This window comes from Lontra canadensis, unplaced genomic scaffold (assembly GCF_010015895.1).
Source record: "Lontra canadensis isolate GAN:19392208 unplaced genomic scaffold, GSC_riverotter_1.0 scaffold46, whole genome shotgun sequence".
NCBI classification, from domain to species: Eukaryota; Metazoa; Chordata; class Mammalia; order Carnivora; family Mustelidae; genus Lontra; species Lontra canadensis.
In genome coordinates this window covers 2,944,656-2,963,889 of record NW_022631040.1, presented here as the reverse complement: position 1 = coordinate 2,963,889, position 19,234 = coordinate 2,944,656, and the positions used below count along the sequence as shown (strand labels likewise).

The 19,234-nt window shown below is 34.3% G+C and overlaps 1 protein-coding gene across 2 annotated transcripts in view; it reads left to right on the top strand.

The window, feature by feature from the left end:
* The window catches only part of CDC73 (cell division cycle 73), a 112,485-nt gene that overhangs the window by 70,829 nt on the left and 22,422 nt on the right, over positions 1–19,234 (top strand). For both annotated transcript variants that reach the window (XM_032872890.1, XM_032872891.1), the window contains exons 11-13: positions 9,648–9,705; positions 16,680–16,715; positions 17,779–17,866. In XM_032872890.1, coding sequence (XP_032728781.1) covers positions 9,648–9,705; positions 16,680–16,715; positions 17,779–17,866 — 182 coding nt within the window. The remainder of the gene's footprint in view (positions 1–9,647; positions 9,706–16,679; positions 16,716–17,778; positions 17,867–19,234) is intronic.

Below are 19,234 nucleotides of genomic sequence, written 5' to 3'. Positions count from 1 at the left end.
TGTTCTAGAAGTTTATGAGGTTGTTTTTAGTTGACAAAATAATTGAAGGGCATTTAGTGAGTGAGGCCAGGGAAGGAGGTCTATAGTGGGTGGGACAATTTTAAATGAACCTAAAATTTAATTAGAATACAAAGTATATTTTGTGAAATTTTAACATATACTGAATTTTTCTAGGTATATAGTCATAGTGTCCAATAAAGAGGGTTGTACCCAACTTTGTTCTTAACTTGGCAAGTAGTTCACCATTTTGAAAAATCCTATTGCCTGTGGCAGTCATGTTTGTAGTAGATGACTTATCATTAGAGTACACCAGTCTGTGGACATTAGTAATCGTTACATTCACTGTGATTTTATGAATAGGTACTAGCATCGGATTACTTCATTATGTCTTCTGGTGTAATTGTTTCTGAGAGTAATACTGAAATACTTGTGTTTATCATAAATTTCTTTTAAAATTTCATTTTTGTATACGTTAAGATACTGATTTCCTTTAAAAACAGTTACATACATAGGTTGTTTATATTACCTGTGCATTTCATTTTAGATTGTTAAAAGGAATCAGTATGAAATATTTCCTACACTCAGTAGACATACTGAGTTTGATAAGAGTGTGAAGCCCACTAAGTATCTTTAAGTTCTCAGGCACCTTACTCCCTACTCCTCAACACACTGATAATATTTAAAAATGTAAACACTGTTAATTCATTACAAAGTGTAAGAAAAAAATTTGTAGATTCAGGTAGATGTAATGTGTTGAGGATTAAAACTCTGCTAAAACGTCACAGAAGTATTATTCACATATAATTTATTAGTATTAGAAAATGCTTTTTATTTAATAGCTTTAGTAGCTAAGGAAAGAAAGGAAAAAGTCAGATGGAAATAGAATGTTTTCCCCAAAGGGCTTTTTTGAGAAGAGCTGGAAGTATAAATATGCTTGATTCTAAATTCATGGAACTCTCTTCAGAATGATTATTTATGATCTGATTGGAAATAGGAACTTAAGTATAAAGAAACTTTGCAAAGCAAGAAAGAGGCAGGCAAAGGTTATAGGATTAGGAATGGGTAATATTTGACTTCAGGGTTTGATTTTCTTCCCCTTCCCCGACTCCTTAGAGGATACCTAAGGGATTCACTTATATTCAACAAATACATTGAACGTTTCTTACATGCAAACTGCAGAGGGTATGAGCTTTATCATTAGGTTCCTTTTATTCAAGAAATTGATAGACAGGATACATAGATCATTCTATAGATAGCAAAGTAACTGGAAGAAAATTTAATTTTTTTTATATTTATTTAAGTTTTTTCCCTTCAGTTTCAAAACATTTTCTATAATTCATTATTGTGTCACTCAGTTTCACTCTTTTGATACTTTTGATCTTCCTAATTGCAGTTGGTTTGCATTACATTTTTATCATCTTAATTTTTCACGCTTTTTGAATATTTTTATTCCCTTTAAATAACACAGTGTCTCAAGGATAATACAATTCCTGAGTTTTAGTGAACCAAAATTTTAAAAATCAAAATATTTATATTTTTATTATATTCTCCATTTTCTTTTATCATCTCCCTGATTACTTACTAACATATTGAGTCTGTTTCTTTTCTATATCCTCATAGTTGACTTTGAATTTTTTCTGTATTTCCTCTGTAACTTTTGACAGATTTTATACTTATTAATATCTCTGGCATTTATAATCCAGAATATTTCATTTAACTCTGTGTTTGTTGGGGGCAGGGGGGTCAAATAGTTAAATATATACAGGTCTGTATTTATTTTAGCTTCCTCATTCCATTTATTGAGTTATATTAAATGGTAAAACATTGAATGTTTTCTTTTAAAGCTTACAATTTGTTATTTTCCTTTCTACCTCTGTTGCCGGTACCTATAATTGTGTGATTCTCAAAACAGTCAAATTTATCTAATTCCAAGCATATACCCTTTGATAGAGGGAGATGGGCAGAAGAATATTGTGTTTTTATTCAGTGGAACAGAAGAAGAGCAAATTTATATGGCCATACCATCTTTGAAGAAACCTATATTGAATTATGCCTTTAAACTCAGTTAGTTGGACATTAGAGGTCGTACTGCAGTGGCATTGTTCCTAGTGACAAGCTATTACTTACATTAAAGTAATGGACTTTATGGGGGAGAATTAGACCCTTCTAATCATCTAAAAATCTAGTTGTCTCATTTTGGTGGCAAGATAATCAAGACCCTGAGAGGTTGTGATTTTCTCTTAGCTCCTCTCTTTAATATGTCAGAGTCAAAGCTAGAACCTGGGGTTCAAGACTTTTAAGTGAAGTTTTTTGCACTGATTTACACTGCCTCTGGTTACATCAGTATATTTGTTTTTAGTCCATGGACCCATAAGGTACACAAATGATCACTTAACCCTCGCCTTCTGCCACTATAAAAAATCCTGCCAGTTTTAAATAAGAAAAGATTGTGCTTTTATTAAACCTCAGTGACACATATAAAAGAATTGCTCATTTGTGCCAGAAAGTTATGTGGCCATTATAGACTTTGGTATTAAAGGAGATCAATTTCTATGCTTTGGTTTGTGTCTAATGTAGTTTTATAATTAAACATTTCATCTACATTTATGTGGATGTAATTTTTAAATCTGTCAATAAATAAACGAAAATTTTTTTTATATTTTCCCATTATGCAAGAATACCCTGTTAAAGATTTTGTATTCTGTCTCACTCTCTTTTCCTCTCTTTCAATCCAAATTTCACTTGCTGTACTAGTATTAGTCTGGATTCTCCAGAGAAAAAACCTAATGGATGGATGGGTGGGTGGGTGGGTGGATGGATGGATGGATGGATGGATGGAGAGGAATTGGCACATGTGATTATGGAAACGGAAAAGTCCCAGGATTTTCAGTCAACAAGCTGGAGACCCGGGAGAGTTGATGGTATAGCTCAAGTCTAAGGCGGCCAAAGGCAAGAGAATATGGATGTCCCAACTTCACAGCAGCCAGGCAGAGTGAATTCTTTTTCACTCTGCCTTTCTTGTTCTGCTCATTTCTTCAGTGGATTCAATGAGGCCCACCCACAATGGGGAGAGCAATCTGCTTTACTCAGTCTGTTGATTCAGATGTTAATCTTACCCAGAAACATTCTCAGGGACACATCCAGAATGATGTTTTAACAAAATTATCTGGGTGCTCCATTGCCCAGTTAACACATAAGATTAACCTTTAGAGTTACATTCTGAAAACATCTTAGAGAATGATGAATGGAAAACTGGTATTTAGTTTTTTAATCAGTGAGTATCTTCTGATGTTATTCACAAACACATGTATTCCAGTTTTGTCTGTGACTGTAAAGTTTTAATTCTGTTAGTGGATTTGTAGGAATAGATTTTTGTTTTATCTTCTCTGAGATTAAAATATTACTTTAGTCTCTGCCTCTTTGGTTTCAAGTAGTAGAAACTTGCTCAAGTCAGCATAAGGAACAAAAGGAAATACGTTATAATGGTATAGGAATATTCTGCAGAATCCAGGACTGAGAAATATAAATTGGTCTTAAAAGAACACAGTGAGACATTGGAAGACTATCAGGAATCAAGGAAGCTTTTCTGTTTCTGTCTGATGCCATATGATTACTTGTCACTTTTTCTGCATCTGTACACCAGCTCTCTGGTCCTTTGTTAGTCCTCCTTAAAGCCAGCCCGCTACAGATAACTGTAGCTCCCATTGCTGGGCATATCTCTTAGTATGGATTTTGAAATCCAAAGGAGAGAAGATATGATTGGGTCAGCTTGTTCACAAGTTTATCCTTTGTGGGTATAGTCCAGCTCTGAAAAGGGGAAATAGGATGTTCTCTGAGTAGACATCCTTTGAAAAGTCTGCCATCATTTGTAATTAGACTGTGTTTATTCTTTTATGCATATTTTGTGTTTTTTAGAAAAGATTTTTTATTATTTATATATATGAATTATCATTTTAAGGGTATAATTCAGTGGCATTAAGTATATCCATAATGTTGTGCAGCCATCACCACTCTGTATCTCCAGAACTTTCTCATCATTCCAAACTGAAACTCCGTACACATTAAACAGTTGCCTGTTGCCCTCTCTCCAGCCCCTGGTGACAACTACACTGCTTTCCATTTTCATGAATTTGACTCTTCCAGGTACTTCATAGAAGTACAGTCATGCAGTATTGGTCTTTTTGTGTCTATCCTACTTCATTTAGCATAATGTTTTCAAGGTTCATCCATGTTATGGATATATATATATATATCAGAATTTCATTCTTTTTTTAAAGACTGAATGATATTCCATTGTATGTATAAACTGTGATTTGTGTATCCATTCATTTGTCAGTGGACATTTGGGTTGTTTTTACCTTTTGGCTATTGTGAATAATGTTATGCACATCAGCATACAAATACCTGGTCAAGTCCCTGCTTTAATTTCTTTGGTTATATACCAAAAGTTGGAATTGCTAGATCATATGTAATTCTGTATTTAGTTTTTTGAGGTACAACCATACTGTTTTTCATGATACTTAAAATCTTACATTCCCACCAGCCATGCACAAGATTCTAATATCTCCACATCCTTGTCACTACTTGTTAATTTCTGGTTTTTGTGTGTGTGTGTATTTGATAATAGCTATCCTAATAGGTATGAAGTGTTATCTCATTGTGGTTTATAGTGATGTTTGAGCATATTTTCATTTGCTTGTGGACCAGCTGGAGAATGGTCAGTTTCTCAGGAGAAATATCTATTCAAGTTTTTAGCCCATTTTTGAATTGGGATGTTTCTTTTTCGGTTTTGAGTTGAAGGAGGTGTTTTGTTGGTTTTTTTTTCTTCCCTGAGATTATTTGAGAGAGAGTGAGAGAAGGTGCACTTGCGAGAGCAGGGGGAGGGATAGAGAGAGGGACCATCAGACTCATTGCTAAGTGTAGAGTCCCCTGTGGGACTCAGTATCACGAGCAGAAGATCATGACCTGAGCTGAAACCAAAAATTGGACACTTAACCACTGAGGTGCCCTTTCCCCCCCCTCCTAATTTCCCTGGCTGAAATTTCAGATGCTATGCTGAATCAAAGTAGTGAAAGTGGTCATACTGTTCCTGATCTTAAGGGGAAAGGTTTCAGTCTTTCCCATTGTGCATGTTAGCTGTTGTGAATTTTTTATATTTATTTTTAATTATGTTAAAGAAGTTTCCTTTCATTCTTAGTTTGTTAGTATGTGTTTGATGTTGTTTTTATTCATGAAAGGATGTTAAATTGTCAGATCCTTTTTATGTGTCAGTTGAAATTATCATCTATTTGCCCTTATTTTGTTAATGTGGTATATTTCATCTATTGATTTTCCTATATTGAAACATCCTTGCATTCCAGGAATAAATGACACTTGGTCATGATGTATTCTATGAACTTGGGTTGCCAGAGACTGTTTTCTTATGGAAAGAAGTTAGTTTAATAAATACTAATTCCTCTTTATTTTGGACACTAAGTTGAACATACACATACTTACAGAAAGTATTTATGTGCAAATTATAACTAAATACATATGTAATTCTTTATAATTTTTAAACTTTCATTTACTTATCCTCCATTAAATTACAAAACTTGATTAAGGTAGGGATCCCTTTGCTCTTGTTTATACTGATGCATTCCCAGTTTTTTGATACTTAGTGCTTTGATGAATATGTATAGAATGAATAAATTAATGTTTAAGTCTCTCAGTAATTCTTTATGATATTTCTACCATTTTTATTTAGCAGATTGAAACAGTTTAACAGTGGTGAATCAGTAATACTAAGGGAAATGGCTTTGTTTTAATTAGTTAATGTATTTTTTTAAGGATGTAACTGGCATGGAGACATAGTGGACAGTCCCTGACCTAAGTTAGCTTACAGTCTGGTTGAGAGAAGCAGACAAATAAATAGAGAATTCTGTAGCAAATGAGGGATTTGATAGAGGTATCAAATCTATATATTTTATAAATACAGTATATTTTAGGAATGTGTTAACTATTTCCTATGTTGGCTGACATTGTATGCATATGCCCCTGGGTTATGGCAAATGAAAAAAAAAAGTTGTGCTTATAATTTGTGTTTTGCTCTTCAAATCTTCTATGTTTTCAGCCTCATTGTCATTTGTCTACAGAGTTGCAATTTTCTTTTTCTTTTTTTTAAAAAAATATTTAATTTATTTATTTATTTGACAGAGATCACAAGTAGGCAGAGAGGGAGGCAGAGAGGGGGGGGAACCAGGCCCCCCATTGAGCAGAGAGCCGGATGCAGGGTTTTATCCTAGTACCCTGAGATCATGACCTGAGCAAAAGGCAGAGGCTTTAACCCACTGAGCCACCCAGGAGCCCCGCAGTTTTCTTTTTCTACATAGTTTTTAAAAAATTTTTTTATTTTTAAAAAGACTCAATGTACTTAAAATTCAGATGCTTTTTAAAAAAGCTTTCTGGTAGTTGGGGATTCTAAATATCAAATCCACATTTCATGGGAGTGTATTACTATAGAAAGACAAAAGCATATAAGGGTACAGTTAGTATTTCATTTTTAAAACATGTTATTTTTGCTGTCATAAGTACAGTAGTCAAAATGATAGATTATAAACTGAATATGTATTGTGTGTTTTCTTCTTTTAGAATTTTCCATTATTTATGAAGTTACATATAAGCAGCATTTTTCCAAATTAAGTAAATATAATGTATTCTTTTTCATACTGACACTTATTACAAATATTTTTTTCTTACGATATTACACATCATGGTATTATTTCCTGCTCGTGTAAAGCAGCAAATAACTAATATCTCTCCCAGTACCAGAAGATTTTTAGATTTTCTCATTTGCTAAAATAAGGCAAGTAAGGATTATAAACAGTATAGTTTGTTTTGCCTTGTTATGTTTTACAAAAATGATTCTATCACTTCTACCATTCTTATCAGTTATTTCTTTTCTAGAATGCCTCAAGTCTCAGTGGAAATTGTAATTGTTCTGACTTTTCAAGAGAAAGCAAGTTTTCCTTTTCAGTTAGCACAGCTTGTCAGCTCTTTCAGTTGTTGGGTTTTTTTTGTTTGTTTGTTTTGTTTTGTTTCTTTGCTGATACTTTATTTTCCCAGATGGGTATTATTTTTCTTCCCCCGATCCAAATATCTCTAAAAATGTAGAACTGTCAGTCTCTTCCCCATATTAGTGCCAAATTATTGTTCCTTTTTCTAAACGTATGCCAGATACACCATTTCGTAGCCTTTGAAAAACTTCACCTTTGTTTCTTCATGTAGGGTTGATTATATGGTTTCTGAGGTTCTTTATGCAAGGACTTCTATAATTTTATTTCAAAATAGTACAGATTGGAGTGGAATGAACTTTTAGCCCTTAGTATTGGCTAGGGAGTCCTGAACGGGCTGTACACTGACATGATCAGCAAGGATCTCCCCAGTTCTTTTTTCAAGGCGTCCACAATCTCCAGTTTAATAGCTGTATAGCTTTGTGTGTGTGAGAGAGTGTGTGAATGTGTGCTTGTACTTAACACTTATTTGTGTTTGTTTACTAACTCCAAAATTAAACAAAGTTATACTGTATTGACTCAAATTTTCAGTACATCTGAGGAGACAAAGTTAGAACTCTTCCGGTTGCAACTAACAGTAACTCTGCTCAAGTAATTAGATAAAAATGTGTGTGGGAGTACATAATAGTGAGGTGAGGGATTTTAAAGGCTCATATAATCAAGAAGAGGTAGGGGGAGACGAGGCCTTGCAGGCTATTGTAACTAGATAGGTGTTATAAAGGATGTTGTATTCTGCCTCTTTATTTTGTGCATACTAGTGTCATTCTGTCCTCCTCCAGATGGGCTTTCCCCAGGAGTCAAGAGATACATGGTCATCTGTAATTTTTGGTTTACCACCTTGCAGCCTTGTAACTAGAGGTGTAACATGCTAGTTCCAATTTATAAAACATACAGGGGAGAACTCTTGATTGACCTAACCTAAGACTTATGCCTCTTCCAGTGACCAAGGGCTAAGGCTTATTCCCCAAAAGGGATAATATGGAGTAGGAGAAGGTCATCAAGTAATGATAGCTTACTTTGTAAACAGAAAATACCCAGTTTTGAGTTTACTCAAAAGTATATAAAAACACTTAAGGGTTAGAATTTGTAATGGAAAAGACTTTTTTTTTTTTTTTTTTACATATTGCTTCTATGTGCTTGTACCTTTTGCTGACCCATGTTATTAGAGCCATAATCTCTTCATATGGTATAGGTATATTTTAGTAATCACATGAATTAGTTTTGGTTCTGATAGTTCTCAATATGCACGTAGTGCTGTTTTGTTCTTGTGATTTTGAACTTCATCTACTCTTTTGAAAAGAAGGGGCTTTGATTTGGATCCAGCCAACCTTACAGTCAAAATGTAGACAGAAATATATCTGCATATGTGTGTGCTCATTGTTCTTCTTCTCTCTCATTTCTTGTATTTTTTCTGTTTCTGTGTGTATTTAAGTCACAGTCCATGACTCAGTATTTACATATAAGGATTTCTTAAGTAATATGGGTAACATTTATTTTATTTTCATGTTTATTGTATAAAACCTAGTTGATTCTCTTTATGGAATAACATGAGATGGAAAGCTAAAATGTCTTTGATTCAGTTATTTATTTAAAAAAAACTGTGGTATAGCCTACCATTCAAATTATTTTACTATGAAGAGTCTCAAGTTTTGAAGACAATGTAATATGGTTAAAATTAACATTATTTAGCAGTATTTCTTTAGAAATGTTTCTGTGATTCTAATACCGATTTTTATTATTATGGATTTATGTAGTTTCCCTGATAGTTACCAAATTTCATTCAGTTGAGTACTACTAGAGTCATCGTACTAGTTGTTTTGAAATTTACATTTGTAGCTTTTTTTGTTTGTAGTTTTCTATTAAGTGTGAATATGATTAAAACCGTTAAACTAAAAAGACAGCTTTTTGAGTATCTTAAGCATTTCAGAAGCATTTACTCCTGAATATGTAATTGATATATTTCAATACTTAGCATATTTTCTTCTATATATTACATGCTTAGTAATTAGTTGAGATTGTTATTTAGTTAAAATTTTCAACCACTCTTAAATGTAACAAAATTTGTTTTTATAAATGTGATTATTTCCCTGAATATTTTAAAGGCATTTAATTTGAAATGTTTGTGGGATTTTTTAATGCACTGTAAAGTAACATCATTTACATCTTTCTAATGTGAGATTATGTATCATCTTTTCATTTTGAGACTGTTTGATGGAAAAAAGATTGACTTGATTTTAAAATTGGTAATAACATTTATGCAAATATTAAAATTGTCAACAATTAAGCATATCAAATATTTGAAAAATGTTATATTCTTAGAATAAACTGTATGATAACAGTTTAAATTTATTTTCTACTAAAGAATCCTTTTATTACCTCATGACCAGTAGCATAAAAGATAAGGAAGGTGTTTTTGTTTTCTGTGGGGTTTGTTTTGTTTTGCTTTTTGTTTTAATGCTTAGGATCATAACATGTTTAGTGGAAGGACTGATTGAATGAGAGACAAGGAGATACAAAATTTCTTTGCAGTAATTAAAGGGAAGTGTTTATTATATAAAGGAATTCTAATATTATTTGTCAATTTTTATTCTTTTAAAGGAAGGTGCATCGGCCCGTAAGACTCAGACTCCTGCAGCACAGCCAGTACCAAGACCAGGTGAAATACAAAACTTCAGAATTTTTTGTTTGTTTGTTTTTTAATTGTCACAAATTTTTTTGATACTATAGTGCTTTGAAGGAATTGAAATTTTACTTTAATATAAAGTAATATAGGAACATTTACTTGAACAAATAGGTAGAGTTGAAGGGTTAAATTTTTTTTTTTAGAAAATGTTTGTAAGATCTTAGAAAAATGTTTTAAAAAGCTATGTATATGTACACATCCCCTCACCAGTTTCTTGTTCGAGGTACATATGGATATGATTTTTCCTCCTCTATTGGAAGCACAGCATTATAATTTTAATAGACTGTTCAGCAGCTTTGATGCTTAGAATTTCAGATGTCTGTGTTTTTGAACATAGAAGATTCTGTAATCAGTTCTGTAAAATGTGTGGTAAGCATAAGCATTACTGAAGCTATTTCGGAAATATTTTTCTTCCCTCTTCCTAATTTCTAAAATGGTTGATCTTTATAAATGCATGTAGAGACCAACAATATATTCATTTTAGGTGTTTTGGGTTTGATTTTGGTGTTTTTACATTTAGTGTACTTAAAGTGTTAGGCTGTACCTTTTCTTCTTTTACCTCATCAGTGGTTTTGAAAATGGCTATGAAGAAAATGAATAGGATTGGAAATGCACAGGCAAGAATTTAATTGGGTGATCTTCCTCTTAAATTTGGCAGTATCAATAGTGCAGAATTGGTTGTCTTTTTATTCATAGTATGTTTACAAGCTAACTCTAAAATTATGTAAATTATACATACTAAATACTTCTGGAAGCACTTTAGAAGTACAGTATTATGAATATATGTGGCTTATAGTGGGATGATTTTATATCAGAATGTGTCCTGGATGCATATATCTGGATTTTGACATGAGTAGTATTTACTTTTTCTTTTGCTTGCTTGCTTGCTTGCTTTCTTTCCCTTTTTTTTTTTTTTTTTTTTTTAATGACAGTGGATTTGTTTGGAATCTTTACCATTCCTGTTTTTGAGGATGAGTGGAGAAGAGAAGGACTTCATTAGCCGTGTGTTAACTTTGGAGCACACTGGATAAATTTATTTCAGATAACAGGACTGTGGCACTGTTTTTTAAGTACAGAGGACCTTAATCAAAAGCCATATTAAGAGTATAAGGAAGAGCAATTAAATTCAATAAATGTTAGTTTAATGTCTTCCATGTATGACTCTGGGCCAGAAACTAGAAAAAGCTAAAAAAGGAGTTCTTTTCAGGAAGGAAGAAAAAGGGAAGGCAATAGGAATTGCCATACTCAGTTGGGCCCAAACAATACAACCTGTGAAGTAGAGGGGTATTGTAGACACAAATGATTGATACAGAACTGTGTTTCTTTGGAAGGGTGGGATGGGAGGCTATAGTTGGTCAGTCTACAGAGGATCACATTAGAAATTCAGAAATGGTGTAATAGGGGAGAAATCACCACTGGAGATTTCTAATGCACTTTTGTGTTGTGTAGTGTAAAATTGTCATTTCACGTTTTCTCAAAATCATTTGGTAGACAAGGAAAGGGATAGGGGAGGCACTGATATCTAAATAAATCAGGTTGTTCAAATGTACCATGTGATAAAATGAAGTTAAGGGAGCTGGATTCTATCAGTCAGTTTTGTGACCTTGGGGAAGATCATATGTAAACTATGGAGCTCTGAGTCTTTTGAACTCTTAATATTTTATCGTTCTTTTTCAACTGTTCTACCAAGGTGCCCTGGTGATTAAGCTGATTGAAATTAATGTGAATTAATATCTCAGAACAAATATTCTGATGCCCATCCATGTGAGAAGATCTCCTCTTCCTTTTCCACAAGTTTTTAGCACTCATCTATGAATAAAAACTGATTTTAGTGGATGTTCAGCAGTTTGTCACCTTTGTCTTGATTCGTGAATTTTTCTTTTGCTGTAGAAATGTTTTTTGTATTTGCCTATGGGATGCTGCCCAGTTTTGAAGACATACTGTGTAATATATGACATATTCACTTATGCTGTCTTTTCAAAATTAAAAAATATATGAATGCTCAAAACCTCTTTGGCAGTATAATATGTTATAGATGAGAAATTAGCCATTCATAACTTATTTGTAGGTAGAGTTCGAATCATTTGAAAATGGAGGACTGAACCACCGTTTTGTTTACCTCTTCAGTGGGGCGACTCAAATTCTGAGTTCCATTAGTGATTACTTTTTTCCTTTTTATTATTCTTTCACCACATGTTTATCTAGCACTAATTGTGCCAGGCAAGTCCCTGGGTAAATTTGGTATTTGAAAGTGTCTACAATTATTCTCAACTTCTAAATATTTATTTGGAGAATGTAACTAACAAAAAGCACATGTTTTTCAGTGGATTAGGAAGGATAAGCCTTTGATAAGCCATAGTCCTGTACCTTACTGTCATTTTCTTTCTAGGTTAAATCTCTTTCCCATATCCTTGCTTCCTTCCTCTTTTTTATGCATGTACAGTGCATATTTCATTTCTCCAGCTTTAATTTTTTACTTTTATTTCATAGATTGCCTGAAATGGGTAGGTGAACTGTAGCTCTAGTTTGTCTGCTTTACATATAAGATTGATAGAGAGAATTAGCCATTTGTATATTTTATTTATTTATTTATTACTTATTTAATTTTTAAAATATTTATTTACTTGAGAGAGAGGGAGTGTGAAAGAGAGATCACTAGCAGGTGGAAGGGTAGGGGGAGAAGCAACTCCCTGCTGAGCAGGGAGCCTGATGCAGGACTCGATCCTGGGATCATGACCTGAGTCGAAGGCAGAGGCTTAACTGACTGAGCCACCTAGGTGCCCCACCCCTTGTATATTTTAAAAAGATTGTGCTGGTTCTAGTATCTCATTCCATAGTTTTACGTCTATGCTGATGATTTTCAAATTTGTATCTCCAAATCAGACATCTCTTCTTATCTCTGGTATCTTGTATAAACTAATATTTGGATATGCCATAGGCATCTTAAAACTGATGTAAAACCTCTGTTGCCTGAACTTTTCTCCCAAGTGTCTTCTTCATGAATAAACGGCACCACTGTCAACTCTGTTTCTTGAGCAAAAAAATTCAGACGTTACTCTTCATTATTCATTTTTCACATTTGCTTATTGCTCTCATCTAATAGGTCAGTGACTTCTGTCAAATTTACCTTTTCTGTGTTTCAGATTTGTCTCTTTATCTCTACTACAAGAATTTAAGTCTAAACCATTATCATTTCTCTAGACCAGTGCTTCTTGAAGTGTTAGTCCATGACCTATTTCTGGCTTCCAACCAGATACATATAGAAATTGAGAGTACAGTACTGTCACAACATCCAAGTCCATGATCATTTTCTAGTAACTCATTGTTACTGCATTTTATTCACTTGACCTTGGAAATTTCAAGTAAAAAAAAAAAAAACCACTTCTTATCTTTACACTTAATTTGAGTAGCACCACTGTGTGGACTATTGTTAATAATCCTGAGTTTTCTGCTTTCATGCTTGTCCCCTTTTGATCCTTTATCTAAATCTTTTGTTTTTCCTTTCCAGAAGATGTGAAATGCAAATCAAATTATGTCACTTTGTGGCTTAAAAATTAAAGGGTTTTCCAGTGGCATTTACATACAAACCTAATGTTGCCTAGAAAGTGTGTGTGTGTGTGTGTATGTATATATTTTTCCATTTGAAAGCATATATTTTTAACCTCATTTCCTGCCACTCTTTCTTTTGTCCCTGTAGTCTATACATTTGCAGTTCTTTAAGCACAGCAGTTTCTTCCTGTCTTTTGCATTTGCTCACATTCCTACCCCTCAGCGGGCTGTTCTTCACTTATTCCTTGCACATTGGCTCCTTTTCATCCTTGAAATCTGAGCTTAAATGCCACTTCTTTGAGAGGCTTTCTCTACGCATTCTTTTCAAAGGACACTTCTGTTAGTTGTACATGCCTTTGTTTCTTAATAATTGAATGTTCAAACTTGTTTAAATATGTTTGTATGCTTACTTATGGTCTGACTCCCCTACTTTACTGAAGGGTTTTTGAGGGCAGTGACTATTTCTGTTTTATTTACAATATTAAGAGGGCCTTGTCCATAAGGCTCTGAATATTTAAGTGAAGACTAATTATATTAGAAATCATACATAGCAATCAATAATAATTATTCTCAGCTTGTAAATTTTCAGTCATGGAATTTGCTGAAGGTAGTGGTAGTATTAGTGGTACTAGAAGCAGTAGCATTTAGGATGAGATGCTATAGCCACAGGGTTCACTAAATATTAAATATGAGCCAAGATCTGATTAAGGACTTAACCAGTATTGTTGTTTTTAAGATTCTTTTTTTTTTTTTTAAAGATTTTATTTATTTATTTGAAACAGAGAGAGAGATCACAAGTATGCAGAGAGGCAGGCATAGAGAGAGAGAGGAGAAAGCAGGCTCCCCGCTGAGCAGAGAGCCCGATGCGGGCCTCGATCCCAGGACCCTGAGATCATGACCTGAGCCGAAGGCAGAGGCTTTAACCCACTGAGCCACCCAGGCGCCCTGTTTTTAAGATTCTTATAGCAGTTTCGAGATGTAGAAACTATTATTACTGATTTATAGTTGAGGACAACTGAGACTGAATGAATGGTCTATCAATTCAGCTTGCAACGGTAATTTGCCCAGGAAGTGGCAAAATGTAGATAGGAATTGAGATAATCTGAGTACAGATTCTTCCTCTTAATCACTGTGCCTTATGAACGGTGTTATTCTGCCCCTTCTTCCCCTCTCCCACTTTAAATCAAGCTTAGTATAGTGTGTTTGTCATTGTGTCTGGACCTTGGTCCTTATTTAACCAGGAAACTTACTTATATTCTTATGTAACTATTTTTTTGCTTTGTCTCTAAATTTTAATATGTGTGCTTTCATATTTTGTCTTTTTCTTACATGGGGTCTTCTCACCCTTGAATTTAGTGATCTTTTTCTAAATTCCTCAGTCCATTGTGGGCTTCTTTAACCAAACCAGTGGTGTTTCAGGCAAAGATTTCTTTTTTGTTGTTCCCCTTAACTCATTTTTTTTTCAAGCAAGTCCTGTCTCCTGTTTACCCATGTATCTAGCCATCCTGTCTTTACTTTATCCCTCCAACAAATACCAAATATTTACTGAGAATATATTATATTCCAAATGATGCTGTCTAGCTAATCAGCTAATCAGGTGTTTTCCTTGAGTCCTATATTTAAAAATGTTTGAGAAAGCTTTAGTATTTTTTTCTTAGCAAGTAGAAAGGTGAGAACACTAATAAATATGTATATTCATGAACTTGTATTTAATATATATTTCTCTGCCTTAAGGGACTGGAAAAATCATACTACTGGACTCCATAAAATTTTATCACAGTAAATAGCTATAGAAAGGAGTACAAAGTATTAAGTTAAAATGTAGCATTTTACTGCCTTAAAAAAGAACACATTCCAAAAATGAGTGTATCCCCTTTAAAAATGGTAATCTGTTTTTAACAACTGATGTTGAGTGAGAATTTTAAATCTCCTAAATTTTTATTTTTGTGATTTCAGGAAGTAGAAATTTTAATACAGTACATGACACATAGAAAGCCATCAGTAAATTCTTTTGTATGTGTAAATTCTGAAAATTGAATGTACAGCATTTTTAGATTCTAAAACATACTAATCTTGAACCAGGCTGATGTTGCTATCATTATGCCAACACCTGTTTCCATTATAAAGTCTATTATATAGATAAATAATGAAAAAAATGAATATTTGTATTTTTAACATAATATTCACAATTTTTTAATTTAAATTCAGTTAGCTAGCATATAGTAAGTACATCATTAGTTTAACATAATATTCACAATTTTTTAATTTAAATTCAGTTAGCTAGCATATAGTAAGTACATCATTAGTTTCAGATGTAGAGTTCAATAATTCATCATTTGCATGTTACACCCAGTGCTCACCACATCATGTGCCTTCAATGCCCATCACCCAATTACCCCATCTCCCCACCCACATCTCCTACATTCACAATTATTAATAATATGGGCAACTGGGGGCACCTGGGTGGCTTAGTCAGTTGAGTGTTCGACTCCTGGTTTTAGCTCAGGTCATGATATTGTGGTCATGGGATTGAGCCCCACATTAGGCTCTATGCTCAGCACTGACTTCTGCTTCAGTTTCTCTCTCCCTCTGCCTTCTGCTCTCACTCGATTTCTCCTCCCCCCAAATAAATAAATAAAATCTTAAAAAAAAAAAAAGGCAATTCAAGATAATATAGACCTGCACATGACTCATTGCCTATAATCTTCTTCTAATGAAAAAACAAATATGAGGGGCGCCTGGGTGGCTCAGTGGGTTAAGCCGCTGCCTTCGGCTCAGGTCATGATCTCAGGGTCCTGGGATCGAGTCCCGCATCGGGCTCTCTGCTCAGCAGGGAGCCTGCTTCCCTCTCTCTCTCTCTCTCTCTCTGCCTGCCTCTCCATCTACTTGTGGTCTCTTTCTGTCAAATAAATAAATAAAATCTTTAAAAAAAAAAAAACCAAATATGAAAAGAGAGAGACAAATGGTAAGAAGTATTTTAGGTCTTAGTTCCCAATAATCCCTTTCTTTTCCCTCCCAGATAGTTAAGAACTTTGCCTCCTTCCAGCCTATCCCACAGTGTTACATGTTTTTGCATTTACTACATTGGCTATCATTTAATTAAGAAACTATTTGCTGCTTTTGCTAGACTATAATATCTGTTAATGTAGATACTCAAGAGTTTAGCAGCGTAGTATATCCACTTTGTTACAATATATTGTTATATAACGGTAAGGCATTTTAATGTTTTTGTGAAACCGAGAAATTGAGAATATTGGTATTATTTGAGAAGATTGCAATATGTTTTAAAACTTTATAACTAGTCATATGTAATTTAAATTTTTAGGCCTTAGTTGCTTTGTAACTTTGAAAATAAGAATGCTATTTTGTAACATTCATTTTTTTTCTTCTCTTAACAGTTTCTCAAGCAAGACCTCCCCCAAATCAGAAGAAAGGTAAGGTTATGCATATAAGTTTAAACTTTTTTTTTATTTTTTTCTTTTTAAAGATTTTATTTATTTATTTGACACAGATAGAGAGAGAGAGAGCAAGAGAGAGAATACAAGTTGGGGGAGTGGGAGAGGGAGAAGCAGACTCCCTGCTGAGCAGGGAGCCCAATGCAGGGCTCAATCCCAGGACCCTGGCATCATGACCTAAGCTAAAGCCAGACCCTTAGCATACTGAGCCACCCAGGTGCCCCTGATTTTTAAATTATTTTATTTTTAAGATTTTATTTATTTATTTGACAGAGAGATCACAAGCAGGCAGAGAGAGAGGGGAAGCAGGCTCCCCTCTGAGCAGAGAGCCCGATACAAGGCTCGATCCCAGGACCCTGAGATCATGACCTGAGCAGAAGGCCGAGGCTTAACCCACTGAGCCACCCAGGTGCCCCAGATTTTAAACTTATTTTAAAAAATAAAAGTAGGGATACCTGGTTAGGGATACCTGGTTGGCTCAGTCTGAAGAGCATTTGACACTTTTTTTTTTTTTTTTAAGATTTTCTTTATTTATTTGACAGATCACAAGTAGGCAGAGAGGCAGACGGGGGGTGGGGGAGCAGGCTCCCTGCTGAGCAGAGAGCCCGATGTGGGGCTCGATCCCAGGACCCTGAGACCATGACCTGAGCCGAAGGCAGAGGCTTAACCCTCTGAGCCACCCAGGCACCCCAGCATTTGACTCTTGATCATCATAAATTTGAGCCCCATGTTGGGTATAGAGATTACTAAAATAAAGATAAAACTTAAAAATTTTAAAAATAGAAAGTAAAAGTGAGTAAGCCAGATTACAAAATGAAGGCTGATGTTATGCTTGTGCAGTTATATCAGATGTTTGTGCATGGTCTCCATTCTGATTAGTCTGTACTCAGGTCATATTGATTACTAAATATTTTGAATATTATTTTGACTTAAATATTTCTTTAGCTCAAAGGAGTTGGTTATAAATTTATTAATTACAAAAGTAACTATATTTCTTTTAATAATAATAACATTTGCTACTTTCATAATTTTGTCTTTATAGGATCTCGAACACCCATCATCATAATTCCTGCAGCTACCACCTCTTTAATAACTATGCTTAATGCAAAGGACCTTCTACAGGACCTGAAGTAAGTAATTTGTTAAAGTGTTGTTTTCATTGGATATGGAGATGTCTTTGAGAATTAGTAGTTACGAATCTGGTATTCCTTATTTGGAGAAAACGATTTTAGCTTCTGTGCAATAGGCTTTATAGATAGTCTGAAGTATACTTTTCAGAGTAAAGTACAGAGTACTTGAACAGTGCAAGGGTTTTCGGTACCGATCCCCCACACAATCAAAAATTTACATCGAACTTTTGACTCCTGCAGAACTTAACTCCTAATACCCTATTGTTGATGGATGCCTTAATGATAACATAAGTAATATGTAACATAACAGCCTATTAACACATATTTTGTATGTTATATGTATTATATAATGTTTTGTACAATAAAGTAAGCTAGAAAGAAATGTTAAAAAAATCACAAGGAAGAGAAAATACATTATTGTATTTTTTCAAGAGATTTTGCTTATTTATTTGAGAGAGAGCAAGCATGAGCCATGTGGGATGGAGGGCAGAGAGAGAGGGAGAAGCAGACTCTGATCAGGGAACCCAATGTGGGGCTCAGTCCTAGAACCCTGGGACCATGACCTGAGCTGAAGGCAGATGCTAATCAGCTGAGCCACCAGGCGCCTGAGTACTGTGTTGCATTTATGTGGCGGGGGGGGGGGGGGGGTGGTAATTGAAATCCTGTGTATAAGTGGACCCATGCACTTTAAACCAGTGTTGTTTAGGGGTCACTGTATATTCTTTTCTCTCTGGATCCTTTAGGGAAAATACAGAAATTTTTGGCAAAAGTTCTAATGAAAAGGATACTATTATGTTAATTTTTAATATGAATTGTTTTGACTTTTTTCTGAAGAGCTTGAGGAAGTTCTAAAACAAATTCCAGTTCTCTCCCTCTCCCCTTTTCTAAGTTGTAGTAAAGAAGGGGAACAGTGGGGCACCTAGATGGCTCAGTCGTTAAGCAGCTGCCCTAGGTTCAGGTCATGATCCCAGGGTCCTGGGACCTGGGATTGAGCCCCGCATCTGGCTCCCTGCTCAGAGGGAAGCCTGCTTCTCCCTCACCCACTGCTGCTGCTTCTGTTTCCTTTCTTGCTCTGTCTCTGTCAAATAAATAAATAAAATCTTAAAAAAAAAAAAAAAAGATTGGGAAGAGTGATAAAAACTTCTGTATATATTGTTTACCCTGGGTGTAGGGGATGGTGGAGGTTGGGAATATAGTTTTTTTACCCTATAAATTAGTAAAATTTAATTGAAGTTAAAATGAAACCTATATCCTATGTTAAAATTCCTAGATACTTAGCTTCCAGAAATTTTTTTTATTGAGATATAGTTGATTTGACATTTTTATTAATTCTGGGTATATAGTATAAGGATTTAATATTTGTATATA